Source organism: Miscanthus floridulus, chromosome 1, assembly GCF_019320115.1.
Source record: "Miscanthus floridulus cultivar M001 chromosome 1, ASM1932011v1, whole genome shotgun sequence".
NCBI classification, from domain to species: Eukaryota; Viridiplantae; Streptophyta; class Magnoliopsida; order Poales; family Poaceae; genus Miscanthus; species Miscanthus floridulus.
In genome coordinates, this window is record NC_089580.1 from 34,567,298 (window position 1) to 34,583,954 (window position 16,657).

At 47.8% G+C, this 16,657-nt stretch overlaps 5 protein-coding genes, 1 long non-coding RNA gene and 1 other non-coding gene across 9 annotated transcripts; 5 read left to right on the forward strand and 2 right to left on the reverse strand.

The window, feature by feature from the left end:
- Positions 1-2,008: 2,008 nt before the first annotated feature.
- On the reverse strand, positions 2,009-2,995 carry LOC136478298 (non-specific lipid transfer protein GPI-anchored 16-like). Its single transcript, XM_066476690.1, has 3 exons — positions 2,586-2,995; positions 2,435-2,497; positions 2,009-2,351 (listed from the first exon to the last, which is right to left on the reverse strand). The coding sequence occupies exons 1-3, from the start codon at positions 2,932-2,934 to the stop codon at positions 2,170-2,172; spliced, it is 594 nt and encodes a 197-aa protein (XP_066332787.1). The 5' UTR covers positions 2,935-2,995; the 3' UTR covers positions 2,009-2,169.
- Positions 2,996-3,784: 789 nt separating this feature from the next.
- LOC136512533 (U1 spliceosomal RNA) lies at positions 3,785-3,944 on the forward strand. Its single transcript, XR_010773115.1, has one exon. It is a non-coding gene; the product is annotated as a U1 spliceosomal RNA (small nuclear RNA).
- A 798-nt stretch (positions 3,945-4,742) lies between these two features.
- On the forward strand, positions 4,743-5,613 carry LOC136478364 (non-specific lipid transfer protein GPI-anchored 15-like). Its single transcript, XM_066476832.1, has 3 exons — positions 4,743-5,143; positions 5,253-5,348; positions 5,486-5,613. The coding sequence occupies exons 1-3, from the start codon at positions 4,795-4,797 to the stop codon at positions 5,602-5,604; spliced, it is 564 nt and encodes a 187-aa protein (XP_066332929.1). The 5' UTR covers positions 4,743-4,794; the 3' UTR covers positions 5,605-5,613.
- Positions 5,614-6,197: 584 nt separating this feature from the next.
- On the forward strand, positions 6,198-6,977 carry LOC136478293 (uncharacterized). The gene has a single exon (XM_066476721.1). It carries the CDS (start codon positions 6,198-6,200, stop codon positions 6,801-6,803), a length of 606 nt encoding a protein of 201 aa, XP_066332818.1. The 3' UTR covers positions 6,804-6,977.
- A 545-nt stretch (positions 6,978-7,522) lies between these two features.
- Positions 7,523-9,935, forward strand: LOC136478444 (uncharacterized). The gene is made up of 2 exons (XM_066476936.1): positions 7,523-8,209; positions 8,769-9,935. The coding sequence occupies exons 1-2, from the start codon at positions 7,713-7,715 to the stop codon at positions 9,355-9,357; spliced, it is 1,086 nt and encodes a 361-aa protein (XP_066333033.1). The 5' UTR covers positions 7,523-7,712; the 3' UTR covers positions 9,358-9,935.
- Positions 9,936-10,059: 124 nt separating this feature from the next.
- On the reverse strand, positions 10,060-16,126 carry LOC136478106 (glutamate dehydrogenase). 3 transcript variants are annotated; one of them, XM_066476470.1, is made up of 10 exons: positions 15,746-16,126; positions 13,382-13,534; positions 13,071-13,184; positions 12,091-12,312; positions 11,912-11,986; positions 11,492-11,608; positions 11,052-11,302; positions 10,849-10,924; positions 10,670-10,756; positions 10,060-10,540 (listed from the first exon to the last, which is right to left on the reverse strand). In XM_066476470.1, the coding sequence occupies exons 2-10, from the start codon at positions 13,487-13,489 to the stop codon at positions 10,355-10,357; spliced, it is 1,236 nt and encodes a 411-aa protein (XP_066332567.1). In that variant the 5' UTR covers positions 13,490-13,534; positions 15,746-16,126; the 3' UTR covers positions 10,060-10,354. The 3 variants fall into 3 exon arrangements, with proteins under 3 accessions (XP_066332567.1, XP_066332636.1, XP_066332698.1); XM_066476539.1 differs by lacking the exon at positions 15,746-16,126 and adding an exon at positions 13,609-13,728; XM_066476601.1 differs by lacking the exon at positions 15,746-16,126 and having other exon boundaries at positions 13,350-13,457.
- LOC136478531 (uncharacterized) lies at positions 10,726-11,054 on the forward strand. The gene is made up of 2 exons (XR_010764293.1): positions 10,726-10,836; positions 11,017-11,054. It is a non-coding gene; the product is annotated as an uncharacterized lncRNA (long non-coding RNA).
- Positions 16,127-16,657: the final 531 nt, after the last annotated feature.

Below are 16,657 nucleotides of genomic sequence, written 5' to 3' on the forward strand. Positions count from 1 at the left end.
TAATCTAAGGCTACAGTAAAAAATTTATACTAAAGCATACCGTATTATATATTCACTATGTAGATCTACTCATGTGGAGTCCAACAAAATTAGATTTTTTATTTTATGATTTTTTTATGATTTACTGTGATTTTTCAAAGATTCACCGGAAATAAATAAATAAAAAGGAATTCAAACCATCGGATACTGTAGCAAACCACAGTTACTGTAGCAATCCGTTGTACTGTAGCAACCCGCTGTCAGAAAACCGTCCAGGGGTTAAAATAGACGGTTTTGGAAAGTTCAGGGGATAAAACAGACGGTTTCATAGTTGAGGATGAAGTAGACCAAGTATGAAAGGTGGGAAGGTGATGTAGACTTTTTCCATTGATCTGTCGATTGAGCTACTTTGTGTGTGGGGTGGGGGGAGGGGGGGCATATCAAATGGGTTCTAAATCTATATCTATATGTCTATATATATATACCTAATAATAAAGAGGTAAAATTTCAATCCATTTTTTGGTCATCTATTTTTTGGTCCGTCTCCCTTTAACTACTGGATAATGGAGATCTTCTTCTATCCGGACTTATATATAACTCGCTTATACGAGTTAGAATAGCTCTTGTCTAACGTGATACGGAGCTTCGTTCCAAAACGTATTGGGTCATGTATAGGACTCGGACTCATAAGCCGTGCTCATATGCTCGTCCATCACCTCGTTCTACTATTTTTGTTTTATCCAGATACATGGTTAATTACAATCAGTGAGTTCAAATGGGAGTGCCCTGCGGTGCTATTTATTTTCCTATTCCTTCTTTCCCTGCGAGATCCGAGGAATTCCGTTTTCTTTCCCAATTTCGTTTCCTGCTCATCCGGTACCGTGTCCATCCTGGTTTCCCGTTTTCCTCTATTTTTTCTGCGTCCTAATCTGTACCGTATCTATCCTGGTTTTTCTCTCTTTTTTCCTTTATTTTTTCAGGATCTGTTTCCGTTTCCTATTTTTTTGGGTTTCCTTTTGCCTCTGTTTTTCTTCATGTTGTGTTTCCGTTTTTTTTGCGTCTTTTCTTCTGCTTCCGTTTCCTTTTGTGCGTCTTTTTTTTCTTTTTCTCCACGTTAGTTTTTTTTCCTTTGGTTTTGTCCAAATTTCCACAGTTCTAACTTCTTCTATTCTTTTACTTTTTTCATAAATATTAAAAATAAATCAGAAAAATAATATTATGGATCTTTGAACCCTTGACTTCTTTCTTAAGAAAAACAAATATTTTTGTTAATGCGATTTTGTTGATTAGGAACAAAATTTATTTTATTATAACCGGCTTAGATTTTTTGTCTAACTAATTAAACTGTGAGCTAAAATCTTGGCCAAATTGTTATCCGTCCGTTCTAAATAAATTTGTCTCTAAACTATACATATGTACCAGTGTAATCCTCGATGAGAGTTACCATACGGAAAATCAAGAGATGTCTCCTGTTATAATCGTCAGCTCAGTACTTTGATTATGGGTCCACAAAGAAAGTCATGCAACTCAATATTTAATTATATCAACGTATAACTAAATAGTATAAAAATATCTTTATGCTTTGTAACATAAATTCATATATCAAGATTGTATTTTAAATTTGATGCAGACTTAATAGGGCATTGTCATACAATTGCCAATCTTATACTGTAGATGTTACTTTCATTATAATAAATTATAATTTTTAAACTTTATAAAATGATAAAACATAAATAAATATGTACCATTTCAATCATTGTTTTTCATGAATATTTGATAGTTTTTTCTCTCATTACAACGCACGGGCATATTTGCTAGTAAAAATGAGAAATTAGGTAGAAAGTGGAAGAAGATGCCTCGATATATCCGGTCTACGGCATGACTTTGGGGAAAAAAACTAAGTAAGTATTTCGTTTTGATTTCTCATTGTGCTATTTATAATATACTGTACAAAATTATGATCACAAGCCAGATCAAATCCCTGAAATACTAATATCCTCCCAAAAAAAACCAAGTAAGTATTTCGTTTTGATTTCTCATTGTGCTATTTATAATATACTGTACAAAATTATGATCTCAGGCCAGCTCAAATCCCTGAAATACTAATATCCATGTAATAGTCCCTTCTCAAACCACACAAACGCAACGCATGCTGCATGCATCCTAATTCCTACAACACCACCATCCTGATCAAATGAAAATGGATACAGCTATCGACAGTACAATGGTGACAGCCGCCACGGACACGTGAGAACACCTAATCGCCGAGCTGGGCACCACCACTGGCCTCTGGGGGAAGGGCGGCGAGTCCACTGCCGGAGACGTCGCCGTGGGATCCACCGGAGAGTCTGACGATTCCGGTGGAATCGGTGCTGCAAATGTGTCGATCACATCTGTCAGTAAAGTTCAGAGAAGAAACCTGGCACGACATGAGCAGAGAAGGCAAGGTCCTTACGCAGTGGAGGCAGCGCGGGAGCGAACGCGACAGGTCCTGGAGCTGGGATTTGCGTCGCCGTGTCTGCAAAAATTACCAAGACGGAAAGACAGTTTTCAGCGGTTAATCTTCGTCATTAAAGTTTGCGGCGGCGAGCCGGCGACCAACCAACCTCGGCACTGGAGCGGGACGGAGGTGGAGCTGCAGAGCTTGGGGAGGGAGATGGCGAGCGTGCGGTTGATGGGGAGGCTGAAGGGCACGTTGCCCGTGAGGATGAGGCAGGCGCAGTCGGCGCCCGTGCGCACCATCTCCGCCAGCGAGCCGCAGCACTGCTGCGTCGGCGAGCCGCCGCCGTTGGTGCTCCCCGTCACGAAGTTGATGCACGGCGTGAACGTCGTTATCAGCGACGCCGTGCACGACGTCGCAATCTGCCCCGACGCCGGCGCGGCGGCCAGAAGCAGCAGCAGCAGCACCGCGGCCACTGCCGCCGCCGGCTCCATCCTGTCACGCCGGCTCATCATCCGGCACGCACGCCCTCTGGAGTCTGGAGCGTGAGTGACGCGAGGTTTTGGAGGGAAACTTTTTTCGAGACAGCAAAGCGAACTGCAAGCACTGTGCTCTCGTGGTGTGTATATATATCAGACAGTGCTTGAAGTGGTAGATGAATATTGGGTCAAGTTGGTTGCGCGAAACAGAGCTAAAATGTTGACCCATGCCAGTTTGCTCGTGATCAAAATGATTCTGTTCTATTAGGTGTGGTAGGAATGGTTCGTGACCTGACCAACAAACGAATCACTGAAAGAGCAGTACGCAACTACGCAGTGCTACCTGCGGAGTTTCTACAAACCAAGTTATATAAAAACATGAAAAGGTTTTGGCGAGAAGTTGAGCAAACACAAGACACAATACGGCACAAAGCCGAGAAAGCTAACCGGCTTACGTGCCCTGGCAACTACAAGGGAAGCTAATAAAATTTCAACCAATTATCAATGCAAATCAAACCAATCAAGATGCAATAAGAGAAACACACATAAGCGGTGATGCAAATCAAAACAATCATGTACAAATCTAATTGTAGTGAGTGAATTTTTTTTAGAGAAAAGAGAAGAAAACAAAGCTTGTTAGCCTCGAAAACTACTTTCATGTCAGCCCATGTTTAACAGATCCATTGCAGCCCGTGTCTCAATGTTTCCAGTCGGCCCAATACTAGAGGCCCATGTACGTCTCCATGTCTCGGTAGCCCAGGAGAACTCAGCGGCAGAGCGCAGAACGCGTTCGTTCGGTCCGAGCGTTTAGTGCCACCTCGCCAGCCGAAAGCCGACGCGCCGCGAGCTCGCGCTATAAGAAGAGCGCCCCCTGCCCCGTTGCTCCATACTTACCTGGACGGGGTCGACGGGCGATCACGAAGGCCCGTGGCCTAGGTCAGTGGCCCTCATTGCACTTGGAGGGCGCGCTGGCCTACCATCTCCCCAAGTGGGAGAGTGGACGTCATAATTTGTGGTAGAGGGGGTACGCGTTCGCGCGGCCCCTGCCAATTCTCAAGAATTAAATTTTGGTCAGTACACAATTATGCTTTGGTCCCTGGGCGCGAGCGCGGTTTTCCTTTTTTGGCTACTCTGAGCGCTTTTTCATTGTGATCAGATTCGGGGCCAGCTATCGCAAGTGACCTCTTGCTCATCAGTAGACGTGCTAGGCTTGTGCTACTCTTCATATTTTTTGGTTTGCTCATCAGATATTGAGTCCGCAAGTGTCGACAAAAAGAAAAATTAGGATACCAATGTCAGATTAAAAAAAATGTTGATCTTGGCTTAAAAACAACTATAAATCATCTTTAGTATTTTTCTTTTATCTTGGATAAGTGCTAATTGTCTAAACTGAAGATAAAAGATGACATTGCTCATAAAATCAACGGTTCATATCATATTTGTTGTATCGACGCACTTAGAATTATATAATCATGAGATATAACTTGAGAAAAACACAACAGAGAGATTATTTTATTTAATTTGACCTTTATTACCTTAGTTGAAGAGATTTTTTATCTATAATCTGTAGAATTAGGACAATAATGCCAGGTAGGAATGGATGGTGAGCGATATGAAACAACACTACGAATTGCTCCTTTTGATTGCAGAGTTTCTACTTCTAGACGTGCGCTAAGATTTGGCGAGAAGTTGACCAAACACAACAACAAAAAGTCAAAAACGTCCAAGATTCCTAACCTGCTCACCTGCCCTCGCACGACAACAGGGCACACCCAACTCAACAAGTTTCGACCTGCCAAGAACAGGATCGTCACTACAAGTCTACAAATCATAGCAGTATAGCACAACAACTTTCGTTGTGAAGACACAATCCCACCGGTCAACCGGAGCCAGCCAATGGCGGCAGCTCATCATCACGCCGCCGCGCGCGGCCTTGCCCTGGCCCTCGTAGCGACCGGGGTCCTGGCGTGGCACTGCGCGGCGCAGGCGGCGCCGTCCGGCTCCGGCTGCATGCCGGAGCTCGTCAGCCTGAACCCGTGCATGGACTACATGTCCGGCAACGCGACGACGCCCGACGGGCCGTGCTGCTCGGCCGTGTCGAGCATGCTGCGGTCCAGCCCGACCTGCCTCTGCATGGTGGTCGGCGGCACGGCCGCGTCGCTCGGCGTCGCCGTCGACGGCGACCGCGCGCTGCGGCTGCCCGCGGCGTGCAAGGTCCAGGCCCCGCCTGCCAGCCAGTGTAATGGTAAGCGGGCCTGAACAATTGAGGGAACCCGATCTTGGTTGTTTGTCACGGGCCCGGGCACGGCGGAGAATTGAGAATGGCGAGCTAAAATTGCTGCGCGCTTTTGCAGCCGTGGGAGTTCCACTGCCGTCTCCGGCGGCGGGGGCGGCCACACCCGGGGCTCCGCCCGTGGCGGCGCCGTCGGACGCCAGCGTCACCCCTGCAGGTACAGCACTAGCCGTACATAGTTCAGGCTTAATACTAACTAGCCTTTGAATAGATTGGGTGAGCCACTGAGCCCAAACAGACGTTGTCTTAACAGTTAACAGTGAAGACTTGAACTCTGAATTTTTTACACTGCAGGGTCTGGGTCGAAGGCTACACCGGCCTCCACCGTTCCATACTCTGACGGAAAAGATAGTAAACCCGGAACGTTCTTCGTCTTGGCCGCCGTTGCACTGGCGCTGCTCCATCGTTTCTGAGATGCGAGAGCTTCTTGTGTTCGTCATGGACGGTCAATTTGTACGGTTGGAGGTGTTTGTCTTGCCGCTCCACGGCTCCTGGATTCAGAGGGACAGAACACACTTGCGCTGATGTGCACCTGGGCACTTTCAGTTAGCGATCACGCTAGCTGTTTGTTCACGCGTTGAAGCTCCATGGAGGATGTGATTTGTAGTCTCTCAGGATCGATGTCATGAAGATGATGTGTTTGGCTGTTAATCGAACAGGTCAATCGGATTTACGTATTTCCGAGACTCTTCTTATATGTATAGAGAAGTAAAGAAGTCACAGTCAAGTTGACCATTTGACTTACCTGTATCTGTATGCAACCACGAGCCACCTCACACGTCACACCTTCCTTCTCCCGGCTTCCTCGTTCCTTCCCGCAAGAAGGCGATAGGCTCATACCACATGTGCGACACCAATTTGCATAAGCTAATCTACACCAAGCTTGCCGGTCAAGATTCTCCTTCTCTCTGGTCAAAGTCAGACGAAGTTAGCTAAGCTGCGTCATCCACTGGAACTGGAAGTATAAGAACAGAGGCGAGCAGCTGCACTGCCGCATCGAGACATCATGCATCACAGCCCCCAAGAAAACAGCTTAGCAATGGAGGCCACGGCGACGCCAAGCACCCAAGAAGAAGTCAAGCCCGGCACGGCGAAGGTAACCGTGACCGAGGTGACGCTCCGGAAGTTCGAGGTGTCCGACGTGGACGCCATGATGGCGTGGGCGTCGGACCCGCAGGTGGCCGCCCCGTGCCGGTGGGACGCCTACGAGTCGACGGAGCCACTGCTGGCCTTCATCCGCGACGTGGTGCTCCCGCACCCGTGGTTCCGCGCCATCTGCCTCGAGTCCGGCCGCCCCGTCGGCGCGGTGTCCGTGTCCCCGACGGGGGACCCGTGCCGCGCCGAGCTGGGCTACGTGCTGGCGCGCCCGCACTGGGGCCGGGGCGTGGCCACGGCCGCCGTGAAGCGCACGGTGGCCACGGTATTCGCCGAGGTGCAGGGGCTGGAGTGCGTGGAGGCGCTCGTGGACGTGGCCAACCCGGCGTCGCAGCGCGTGCTGGAGAAGGCCGGGTTCACGAGGGAGGCCGTGCTCCGCAAGTACTCCGCCGTCAAGGGCATCGTCAGGGACATGGTCATGTTCAGCTTCATCGACACCGACCCGGTGCCCGAGTGACTTTGTACAACGACCCTTTTGCCATTCTTGTTGTCGGATGCATCCAATCTATGTTGCACCGATACGGGATACCGATACGCCGATACCGATACGGCGATACTGTGATACGGCATTTTCGAAAAACAAGGATACGCCGATACGGCATGTATATAAATATACCAAAAAATCAGAATACACCTACTCAGAACAATTTTCACTCTAGCAGAACAATCAACAAATAATATTAGGATACAAGAGTCACAGGCCATATGTGCTCCTGTTCCTTTCACATGAAGAAGAAGATGCCAGCAACCTGCAACCTGAGGGGGCAACCTGCGGCCTGCCGGCGTCAGCGGCTGCAACTAGGGCGGGCGTCGGTGGCGGCCGCAGGAGCGGGCGGTATCGGCGGCGGTAGGAGCAGGCGATACCGCGATGGTGGCCGCCTGCCCGTCTCTCCTCGCTCGATGGTTGACTTGCTGAATGTGTGACTATAGGGTTTGAGGGTTGGGCCACCGAACTGGGCTGCTGACATGATGGACTTCAATTTGAGGGATTATGGGCTGCGAAGTATCGGTCGGACAAGTATCGGTCAAGTATCGACTAAGTATCGGAATTTAATTAATTTATTTTTATTGCTGTATTTTCTCGATACTTCACCGATATCGTATCGTCGGCGTATCCGATAGGTATCGCGATACCGGTACGGCAGTTCAGAGAAGTATCGTTGTAACGTAGCATCCAATTCCGAATTTCATGCAAGCAATTTCAATGTTTTTCTGTAAAATTTACTCGGGAGTTGGGACAAACACAAACGTATGTGCAACATAGCGACACGTGTTTTCTAGCCGTTTTTATAAGCGGCGCACCGTGCGCCCCTAGCTCCGATCCCAGCCTCAGAGCAGCGACCACGACCATTGAAACCTCCCGCCGATGGCGGAGGAGGTGACCCTCCGGCGCTTCGAGCTCTCGGACGTGGACGCCATGATGGCGTGGGCGTCGGACCCTCAGGCGGCGGCGTTCTGCCGGTGGGAGCCGTACGCGTCGACGGAGCCGCTGCTGGCGTTCCTTCGCGACACCGAGCTCCCGCAACCGTGGTTCCGCGCCATCTGCGTCTCCGGCGCGGTGGTGGGCGCGGTGTCCGTGTCCCCCACGCCGGAGCGCTGCCGCGGGGAGCTCGGCTACGTGCTGGCCCGCGCGCACTGGGGCAAGGGCGTGGCGACGGCAGCCGTGCGGCGCGCGCTGCGGGACGTGTTCGCGGAGCTGGAGCCGGAGGGCCTGCGGCGCGTGGAGGCGCTGGTGGACGTGGGCAACCCGGCGTCGCAGCGCGTGGCGGAGAAGGCCGGGTTCCGCCGCGACGGCGAGCTGCGGCGGCACTACTGGCACAAGGGACGCGCCAGGGACATGGTCATGTACAGCTTCCTCTCCTCCGACCCCCTCCCCGAAAGATCCCCGTGGCGGCCGGATCGTCCTTCCATGCATCATCTCGATCAGCTCAGATGCAATCACTTCTCAAACCTTGTTACGTACTTCATACGGAACAATATGTGTGATGCTATCATGTACAAGTGGACCGTGCCATCATGTTTTTTTGCTGGTGTCTATGTTTTGGACCAAAGATTCTAAGAGTTGGCTGTTTGGTACTGCACGTGGTGCTCTGCATCTGCTCCACTCCGAGAACACCTGCTTCGCCGCTTGGCGCCGCGAGGAACGCCTCTCGACGCCGCGTACGTGTCTATGAGCGTGATGCCATAGAAAATCCTAGAAAATGCGATAGGCGGAAGCGATTGCCCAGACAACAAACTCTGATTAATCCAACACGTCACTCTGTCCCTAATCCAGATAAATTAAGTGATGGCGTGGGCCTACGCACTTGTGTGATTGTGTGCCCCACGCCCACTTTTGATTAGTATGGCTGAAAGCCGGAAAGCAGAGACAGGACAGCACGCAAAGCATCCACTAGTGACTGACCATCACAACCAAGACAAAAGCAACGCGCCGGACCGGAGGCTCAGAGATGGAGCAAGACGCGGCTGCCCAACAGGGGTCCGTGCCCGCGGTGACGCTCCGGCGGTTCGAGCTCGCCGACGTCGACGCGATGATGGAGTGGGCGTCGGACCCCGAGGTGGCGGCGTTCATGACGTGGGACGCCTACACGTCCCGGGAGGCTCTCCTCGCGTTCCTGAGCGACACCGTGCTGCCGCACCCGTGGTTCCGCGCCGTCTGCCTCGGCGCCGTCGGCGGCGACGGACCCCGCCGCCCCGTGGGCGCGGTGTCCGTGACGCCCACCGACGACGCGTGCCGCGCGGAGCTCTGCGTCTTGCTGGCGCGCGCGCACTGGGGCAAGGGCGTGGCCACGGCGGCGGTGAAGCGCGCGGTCGCCGCGTCGTTCGGCGAGCTCCCGGGAGTGGAGCGCGTCGAGGCGCTCGTGGACGTCGACCACGCGGCGTCGCAGCGGGTGCTCGAGAAGGCCGGGTTCCAGCGAGAGGCCGTGCTGCGGAGCTACTGCGTGGTCAAGGGAAGGCTCCGGGACATGGTCGTCTACAGCTTCATCTCTACCGACCCTCTCGTTGAGTGACCAAAGACTCGAGGGGTGTGACAACGCGTGGACTGTGCACGTTCTAGGGATGGCATCGGCGTTTCTGTCGACTCTTTCGCAAGGTTTTTGATTGAAATACGTGTCCATGCGCGTTCTAGAGATGGCATCGGCAGAGGTCCTACTCAGACAGTCATACCACTTCTCCATGCCCGATGGACTGTGCTTTTTGTGATGCAGCCAGTGCTTTTGTCTGGCAAGTTCGTCAACATCTGACGACGCATTGCTCCAGCCAGCGTACGTGACTACGTGTCAGTGTGTCCCTGCAGATTTGTTCGGTGATCTTTGTTGTTTTGCTCCATGCGTGATGCAGTAAACTCTTGGCATCGAAAACTCGCAATGGGGCAATGAACGTCCGTATCTGGGCGCAGAACATCAGACCAAGAATCTCAGCTTACTTTAGTGGTCTAGTGGGCTGTGCTCCACGCCGCGGGCGTGGGCGTCGGACCAAAAGGTCGCGTGGTTTCTGGAGACGGGCGATTTCTGGACCCAACACGCATCAATCAATGAATCAGGTAGATCGACTGTGCCTTCCCTCAAAAAAAAAAAAAATGGAATGTGCCTGTGCCAGAATGTCGTTTTGGCTGGTTTGCATATTGTGCTCAGTGTCACTCAATCAGGACATCAGGTAGGTCCCCTATCATCCACCGGTTGTACTAAAAAGATAACAGTGTGATGAGACAGTTGTAGGCTAATATATCTGCAACAAATGCTTCCATAACGTGGCTGGATGACCCAAAGTCGTGCAAGGAAACCAAATGGCATTGGCATTGCTGCTTGCAGACCACCAACAAGCATCTCAGCTACGAATTACAGACTTATTACTCTTCTTCCGGTACTGATCTCCAAGAAGACCCACTTCTTGGAATTATTAACCGAACTTGTTTTTCCAGGACCTCCATTGATCGATCGACATATAATAACCAAAGAAAAACAAGGCTCAAGAGGACACGATGCCAAGCACAATGCAGAGGTATCATCATGCTTCCCATCCCCTGAGGACGGTGGCGCGCGCGACGCGGTTGACGCCCAGCGTGAAGGCGCCCATGCGGAGGTCGCAGTTGTGGCTCCGGCACATCTCCTTCACGTTCCCGAAGGCGCGCGTCATGTACGTCCGGAGCTCTGCGTTCACCTTCTCCTCGTCCCACATGAACCCCTGGATGTTCTGAACAATCCAAAGCACGTGCCCACAGCCACGGTTCAATTTACATTACAAGTGTTCTGTAGTCTGTGTGGAAGCACAGGAACACTGTGCGGTGACAGATGGGCAGCTCAAAGGAGAAGAACTACGGACCTGAACCCACTCGAAGTAGCTCACTGTGACGCCACCAGAGTTGGCAAGGATGTCGGGGAGGATGAGGACACCTTTCTTTGAGAGGATCTGGGGATGGAATGGAATTACAGGGGGGGAATCAGAAAACAGTCAGTTTCTTCACCGTCAGTCTCTCTGAAACTGTTAAGGTTTCAACTTGCCTCGTCTGCCTCTGGGTCTGAGGGGTGATTGGCAGCCTCGATAATGTACTTCGCTTTTATGTCGTTAGCATTATCCCTGTCAAAAAAAAAATGCAAACGAACAATTTATTCATCCTGAAGTCACAGGAACAACTAGGATGTAATAACTGAAAATAATCTGCTTTTCAGTACGGTGAAAATGACTGCAATGAGAAGAATCTTACTTATTTATGACTCCCCCAAGCGCTGCTGGGATGAGGACGTCGCACTCTTCAGTGAGCAATGAGTTTGGATCGATGGCATCTCCCCCGTTGAAGCCCTTGATCCCTCTGTTCTCGGCCGAGTGCTTCACTAGCTGAGCGATGTCAAGGCCATTGACATTTTTTACAGCGCCTGTGACATCACTGATAGCAATCACCTTGCCACCGGCTTCATTGATCAGCTGAGCTGCCCAGGAACCTACATTTCCGAATCCCTGAAAAGGGTTCAAGCAAAGGCACCTGTTACTGAAGAGATAACCTTTGCAGATTAAATGTTCAGCTATGAATGATTTTCAATGATAAACTGACAAGGTAACCTTAATCATGAATTGTTCTCGTAATCGGAGCCGAAAGGTGTATATTATGCAATTGACAGTCTGAAAATTAACCTAGACATCATTTACCTGTATGACGAAACGCTGGCCTGCAATGCTTTTGCCATGCTCTGCAAGCAAAGCTTCAGTAGCAAACAGAACTCCCCTTCCAGTAGCTGCATCTCTTCCCAACGATCCTCCAAGGTCCTGTGTGTTGAGCAGGAAATTCACAATACATGCAAGATAATGAGAAGGTAAGCCAGCATCCTCTGAAGAGTCAAATACTTTGCTTCTACCAAATAATCATTATGCCTGCTAAACACGTAATCTTGTTGCATCCTAGATAAATTCCAATGGATTGTGCTTGATAAAATTCCTAATTTGACCACCCTTTTAGAAATCTTCAGTATTTTACAATTTTGATCTGGAAACATATTTTTCAGTACATATATGTTTTTGAGGGAATCAGTACATATATGTGTTGAAACCACAATATAGATAGTTACTTACAACAGGCTTTCCTGTCACAACAGCAGGTGAGTAACCATGGAACTTTGAGTATTCATCAAGTATCCATGCCATTGTCTACATCCATAAAACAAACAAAATAGGCCATATTAAAATAAACATATACAGATAACCAATTCTCATCAAAGTCCTTTATGAAATAATATATAAAGGAAAATAACCTGTGAGTTGGTGCCCATATCTGGAGCTGGAACATCAGTATGGATGCCAATTAAGTCATGGATTTTCTGAGTAAAAACTCGGGTAAGCCTCTCAAGCTCGGAGATGCTCAGGTCTCCAGGGCTACATCCTATTCCACCTTTAGCTCCTCCATATGGTATGTTAGCCACTGCTGTTTTCCATGTCATCAGTTGTGCCAAGGCATTGACTTCATCAGGATCAACCTGAGTTGTTAAAGGAATTTAAATGTCAGGACCAGGTTTCACCAACGGATTTCAAAGAGTCTTAAATAAAGAGCAAAATTAATTTGAAGCAAATGGATAGAATCATATAGTGTGACCCATATACTCGGATATTGTGAGTTGTCCCTAAGTAGATAGTGGAAATCCAATATTTCAGCAATACATGGGATTCCTAAAAACTATGAATTTATGCTTAAGGACCATTTCATCTCTTTATGCTTAAGGAAATAGAGCCAGAATGCAACCCCATACTTTCTGTTGTTCCCAGTTTTCAATATACTTATACTTGGTCTCAAGAAACAATCCAATACATTTTTGTTTTTCATTTCTTCAAGGAGATATCTCAAAACTAACATGGTCCACTGAGATATGTTGTGTATGACAGATTTATGCTTAAGGAAATAGAGCCAGAATGACTTTCAAAAAAGAAATAGAGCCAGAATGCAACCCCATATAGCTCAGATATTGTTTTGTTGTTCCCAGTTTTCAATATACTTGGTCTCAAGAAACAATTCGATATACTTTTGTTTTTCATTTCTTCAGGTAGATATCTCAAAATTAACATGATCCATTGAGATATGCTGCCTATGGCAGATTCCTGAAAAATCTAGAATTTATACTTAAGGATTGTTTGAAGCCTTTATGCTTAAGGACCATTTCAGGTCGGCAAAGGTGTGGAAAGAATCAAATGCTGACTAGTGTTACAGATAACAAAAGAATGGAGCAACATATTTGCTTACCTCATGGTGGTATCTGATTCCACCCTTCATAGGTCCCCTAGCGTTGTCATGTTGAACCCTAAATCCAACATAGGATGCCAAAGTCCCATCATCTTTTGGGATTGTGCATTCAACCTGCAACCACAAATTGCTTGTTACTTAAAAGTTGAACATACTGTTTCAGATGGGGGAAAAGCCCAGAACCTTATCATCAGGAATACAGGAACCACACTGAGCAAGTGAAACAGCGGGAAACAGTGGAACCACCCTGAGCAAGTGAAACAGCGGGAAACAGTTTACCAGATCTAAAAGAACTGTGGTGGTTTTATCACCTTGATCTCCCTGAATGGAATGAGCAAGCTCTTCTCCAGCTTGGAGTCGAGGCCCAGCAGCTTAGCTGCCTGCTTGAAGTTCCTGCTTGTTGCTGCCAATGCATTCATCCTGTTCGACGAAATCTCCCTTCAGAAGCAGACCTGAAATGGAATCTGGAAGCCCAATGGGATGAGCAAGAACCCAGAAAGCCTAACTACAAGAGCTAGAAGCATAAAAAAAATCAAACCTGTTCAAGAAAATCAAGGATATATTTTTCTATCTTCCCAAGGAACAACAAAATGTAGTTACTGAGGAGAGGATGTCCAAGCTCTGGAGGAGTTTCAAGGTTAGCAGGACTATATATAGCCACTTGGTGAGGTTTGGTTCGGTCAAGAAAGGACAGGCAGGTTGCTAGATGATAATAGCGACAAATCGCGGTTACTTCCCTATAACACAACTTTTCTGGTAGAATAATCTGCTGTCAAGCTATGTGAAGGTACCAATCCTTTACCATTGCTGTGTTGGAGGCTGATCTCTTTCAGGGATCTGGTCATGAATTCGTGATTCAGACAGTCCCAAAGAGGTCAGGCACTCACTGCTTCTTTAGTTCTTTTCGTATAGAAGCATCCAGCATTTCAGCCGTAAAACCAGTAAAAATGGTGGTCAAGAAAGTCTCTCTCCACTTCAGCAATAGAAATATGCCTACTCGGTTAGATCTACAAATTGTACTTGGCCTGGTGACATAGGTCTGTACTGATTGTACAGCCAGTGTCACATGCTGAGTATTCAATTGCTGATTTTCAGCCCGTGAAGAGAACATAAGGAGATTTTCTTTTAAGTAATAAAGAAAATAACTAAGGCTGCCCTTTTATTCTAATGAACTGGAACCAGATGTGCCAAACTGTACAGGCAAAGCAAAGAGAAACCACAAGGCAAAGAACTACAGAGTACTACGGTTGCCATAGTACAAATATGGCAAACATAATTCAAAAGGTATACGTATGCAGCTCTTCTACATGTTTGCTAGTGTACAGTTTCACATGGTTGCCATTTAGTTAGACGCAATTATGACTAATGCAGCGAAAAAGTTTCATTATAAATGTTACTGACAACATTATCTGTGCAGATTCAGAAATACCACGGAGGATATTCAGTTTTGAAAAGCACATGGCTGACTCAGCAATGACAGGCCGTGGAATTATTGAGGCCTTCGGTGTTTCATCTCTTAGTATATTATACCAACTAAATCACAAATTTGTCATGGACTGGAAGCTTGCTTTTGCCCTCAAATCAAGGCTTATTCAGAGTTCAGACAATGCATTAAACATGACATAGCCATATCTATGCTGTGCAGCATGTGTAGCATATGCCAATATAGGCCAAATGATGTGCTGGCAAGTCACATCACATGCCCTGAGTTAAGCAGGGCAGACTCATTTTAATAAACAGGCCTATATTTGCCTAAAGAATAACATATACCTGTTAGAGTTTGCCCCCCATAGTAATAGGATAAGATCATAAGATAGCATTCGTGATTAGGTTCGCCAACCCGATAGACGAGAGCATATTCTGAAAGAACAAATCAAGAAAAAGAAGATATGCTCTGTCCTAAACCTTTGCTCTCAAGAGTAAGACAAAATGCACTGGGCTGGCAGCCAAAGTTCAAGCTTCTAACTTTAGGATGCCTGTATTATAATACCATTTTATTTTTGTTCTTGTAGAGTTCTAAAAGAATATTGATAAGCTCTCATAACTCATAAGGCGAATTTGAGAGAGATTCTTCTGAATCCTCTGGTTCTCTGCTCACTATAAGCTAGGAGGGCATTGTCTTATATATGATGAAGGAAATCATTCAAACGCAAGCATGATCCTGCAGGTGCAGACATCTGAAGAAAGGCAAGGTGATGTCCTATATATTTATTACACAAGTTTATTCAAAATGATATGACAAAGTACTAAACTCTAAAATGGTAACATGTGAAGCCAATGAAACAGGATATATAATATATAATTTGAAGAAAAGGAGCAACACACGTTGATCACATGATGTACCAATCATGTAAACAGAAACAAACAGTGATCAATCAATAAGACCAAATCCTCATCCTCTTCAGCGAGCTTCTCAATCACTTTCCGGGGGGGGGGGGGGGGGGGGGGGACTAAAGTCCCCTTTGCTAAAATAGAACCGGAAGCTTTGTTTCAACCTCTCGAATTAATCTCAATAGCAAATTTTGGTTGACCTAAATAGTTCAGCCAACCACTGTGTTTTGTTTGAGGGAGTTGATCATTGCAATTATAATAAATTAAGACAGGAAGCTTTCAGACTGCATCAAAGACGACGACGACGACGCAGCCGCGAAACAAGCAGAGGAGAAAGGTCTTACGCTCAGCTAGCACCTAGCAGCGGAGGCCGGCGGAAGAAGCGACGACGTGGGGGAGGAATTCCACGACCGAGTGCGCGGTGCGTCCGTGCCATCCGAGCGGGGTTTTATAGGGGAAACCCACTCCTGCCGTCCTGCGACGCATCATGCATGGAAAATACTTGCGCCCGGGGGCAGCCAAGATACGGGGGAATTTGGAACTGGTGCCGAATCGCAAAAGGCTCCTCCTCCGCCGGCGTGGGGAGGAGAAGTAATTGGGCGATGACGCCAGGAACTCGCAATTGGCAGAATTGGATCCACCTGGGATTTCAATTCCCAACTGCTTTGGGGTTGGGTTGGGTTCGGTGCGTGCGTGTCTCTCATCCCATTTCCATCTTGTGTTTTTCTCTTTGATCTGATGATGATGATGATGAAGGGAGGGCACACGCTTTGTTTCCTCCCCCGTTCGTCGATGATCCGACGGCTGCGTTTGACCTATTTTTCCGGCTTTTTCGGCTGGAAAGGCACGCCGCAAGAGGAATCCAGTTTCGTGATGACGCGGCATTCCATTCCAACTCTTTAATCCGTCGCCACAACTCCTTCTGTGAACCGATCCGATCTCTGTATAAACCATCAGTACGTAGTATGTACTACTCTACTATCTACTGGCGTGTTAGCCCCATTTAATTCACTCAACTAACAATTAATTGTATAAACCTGATCTAACAAGGAGTTGACGCAGGATGAAGCTGAAAATACCAGCTATAACAAACAATTGTCTATTGCCATGTTAACCTCTGTTTGGATCCACACAACTAACATTATTTGTGTTAGTTGGAAAAAAAAAACTACAATAACTAATTGTTAGCTGAGTGGTAGGCATAGGCGGAGCCACGTTGGGGCCAAAGTGGGCCACGGTCCCCCCCCCTTGCCACT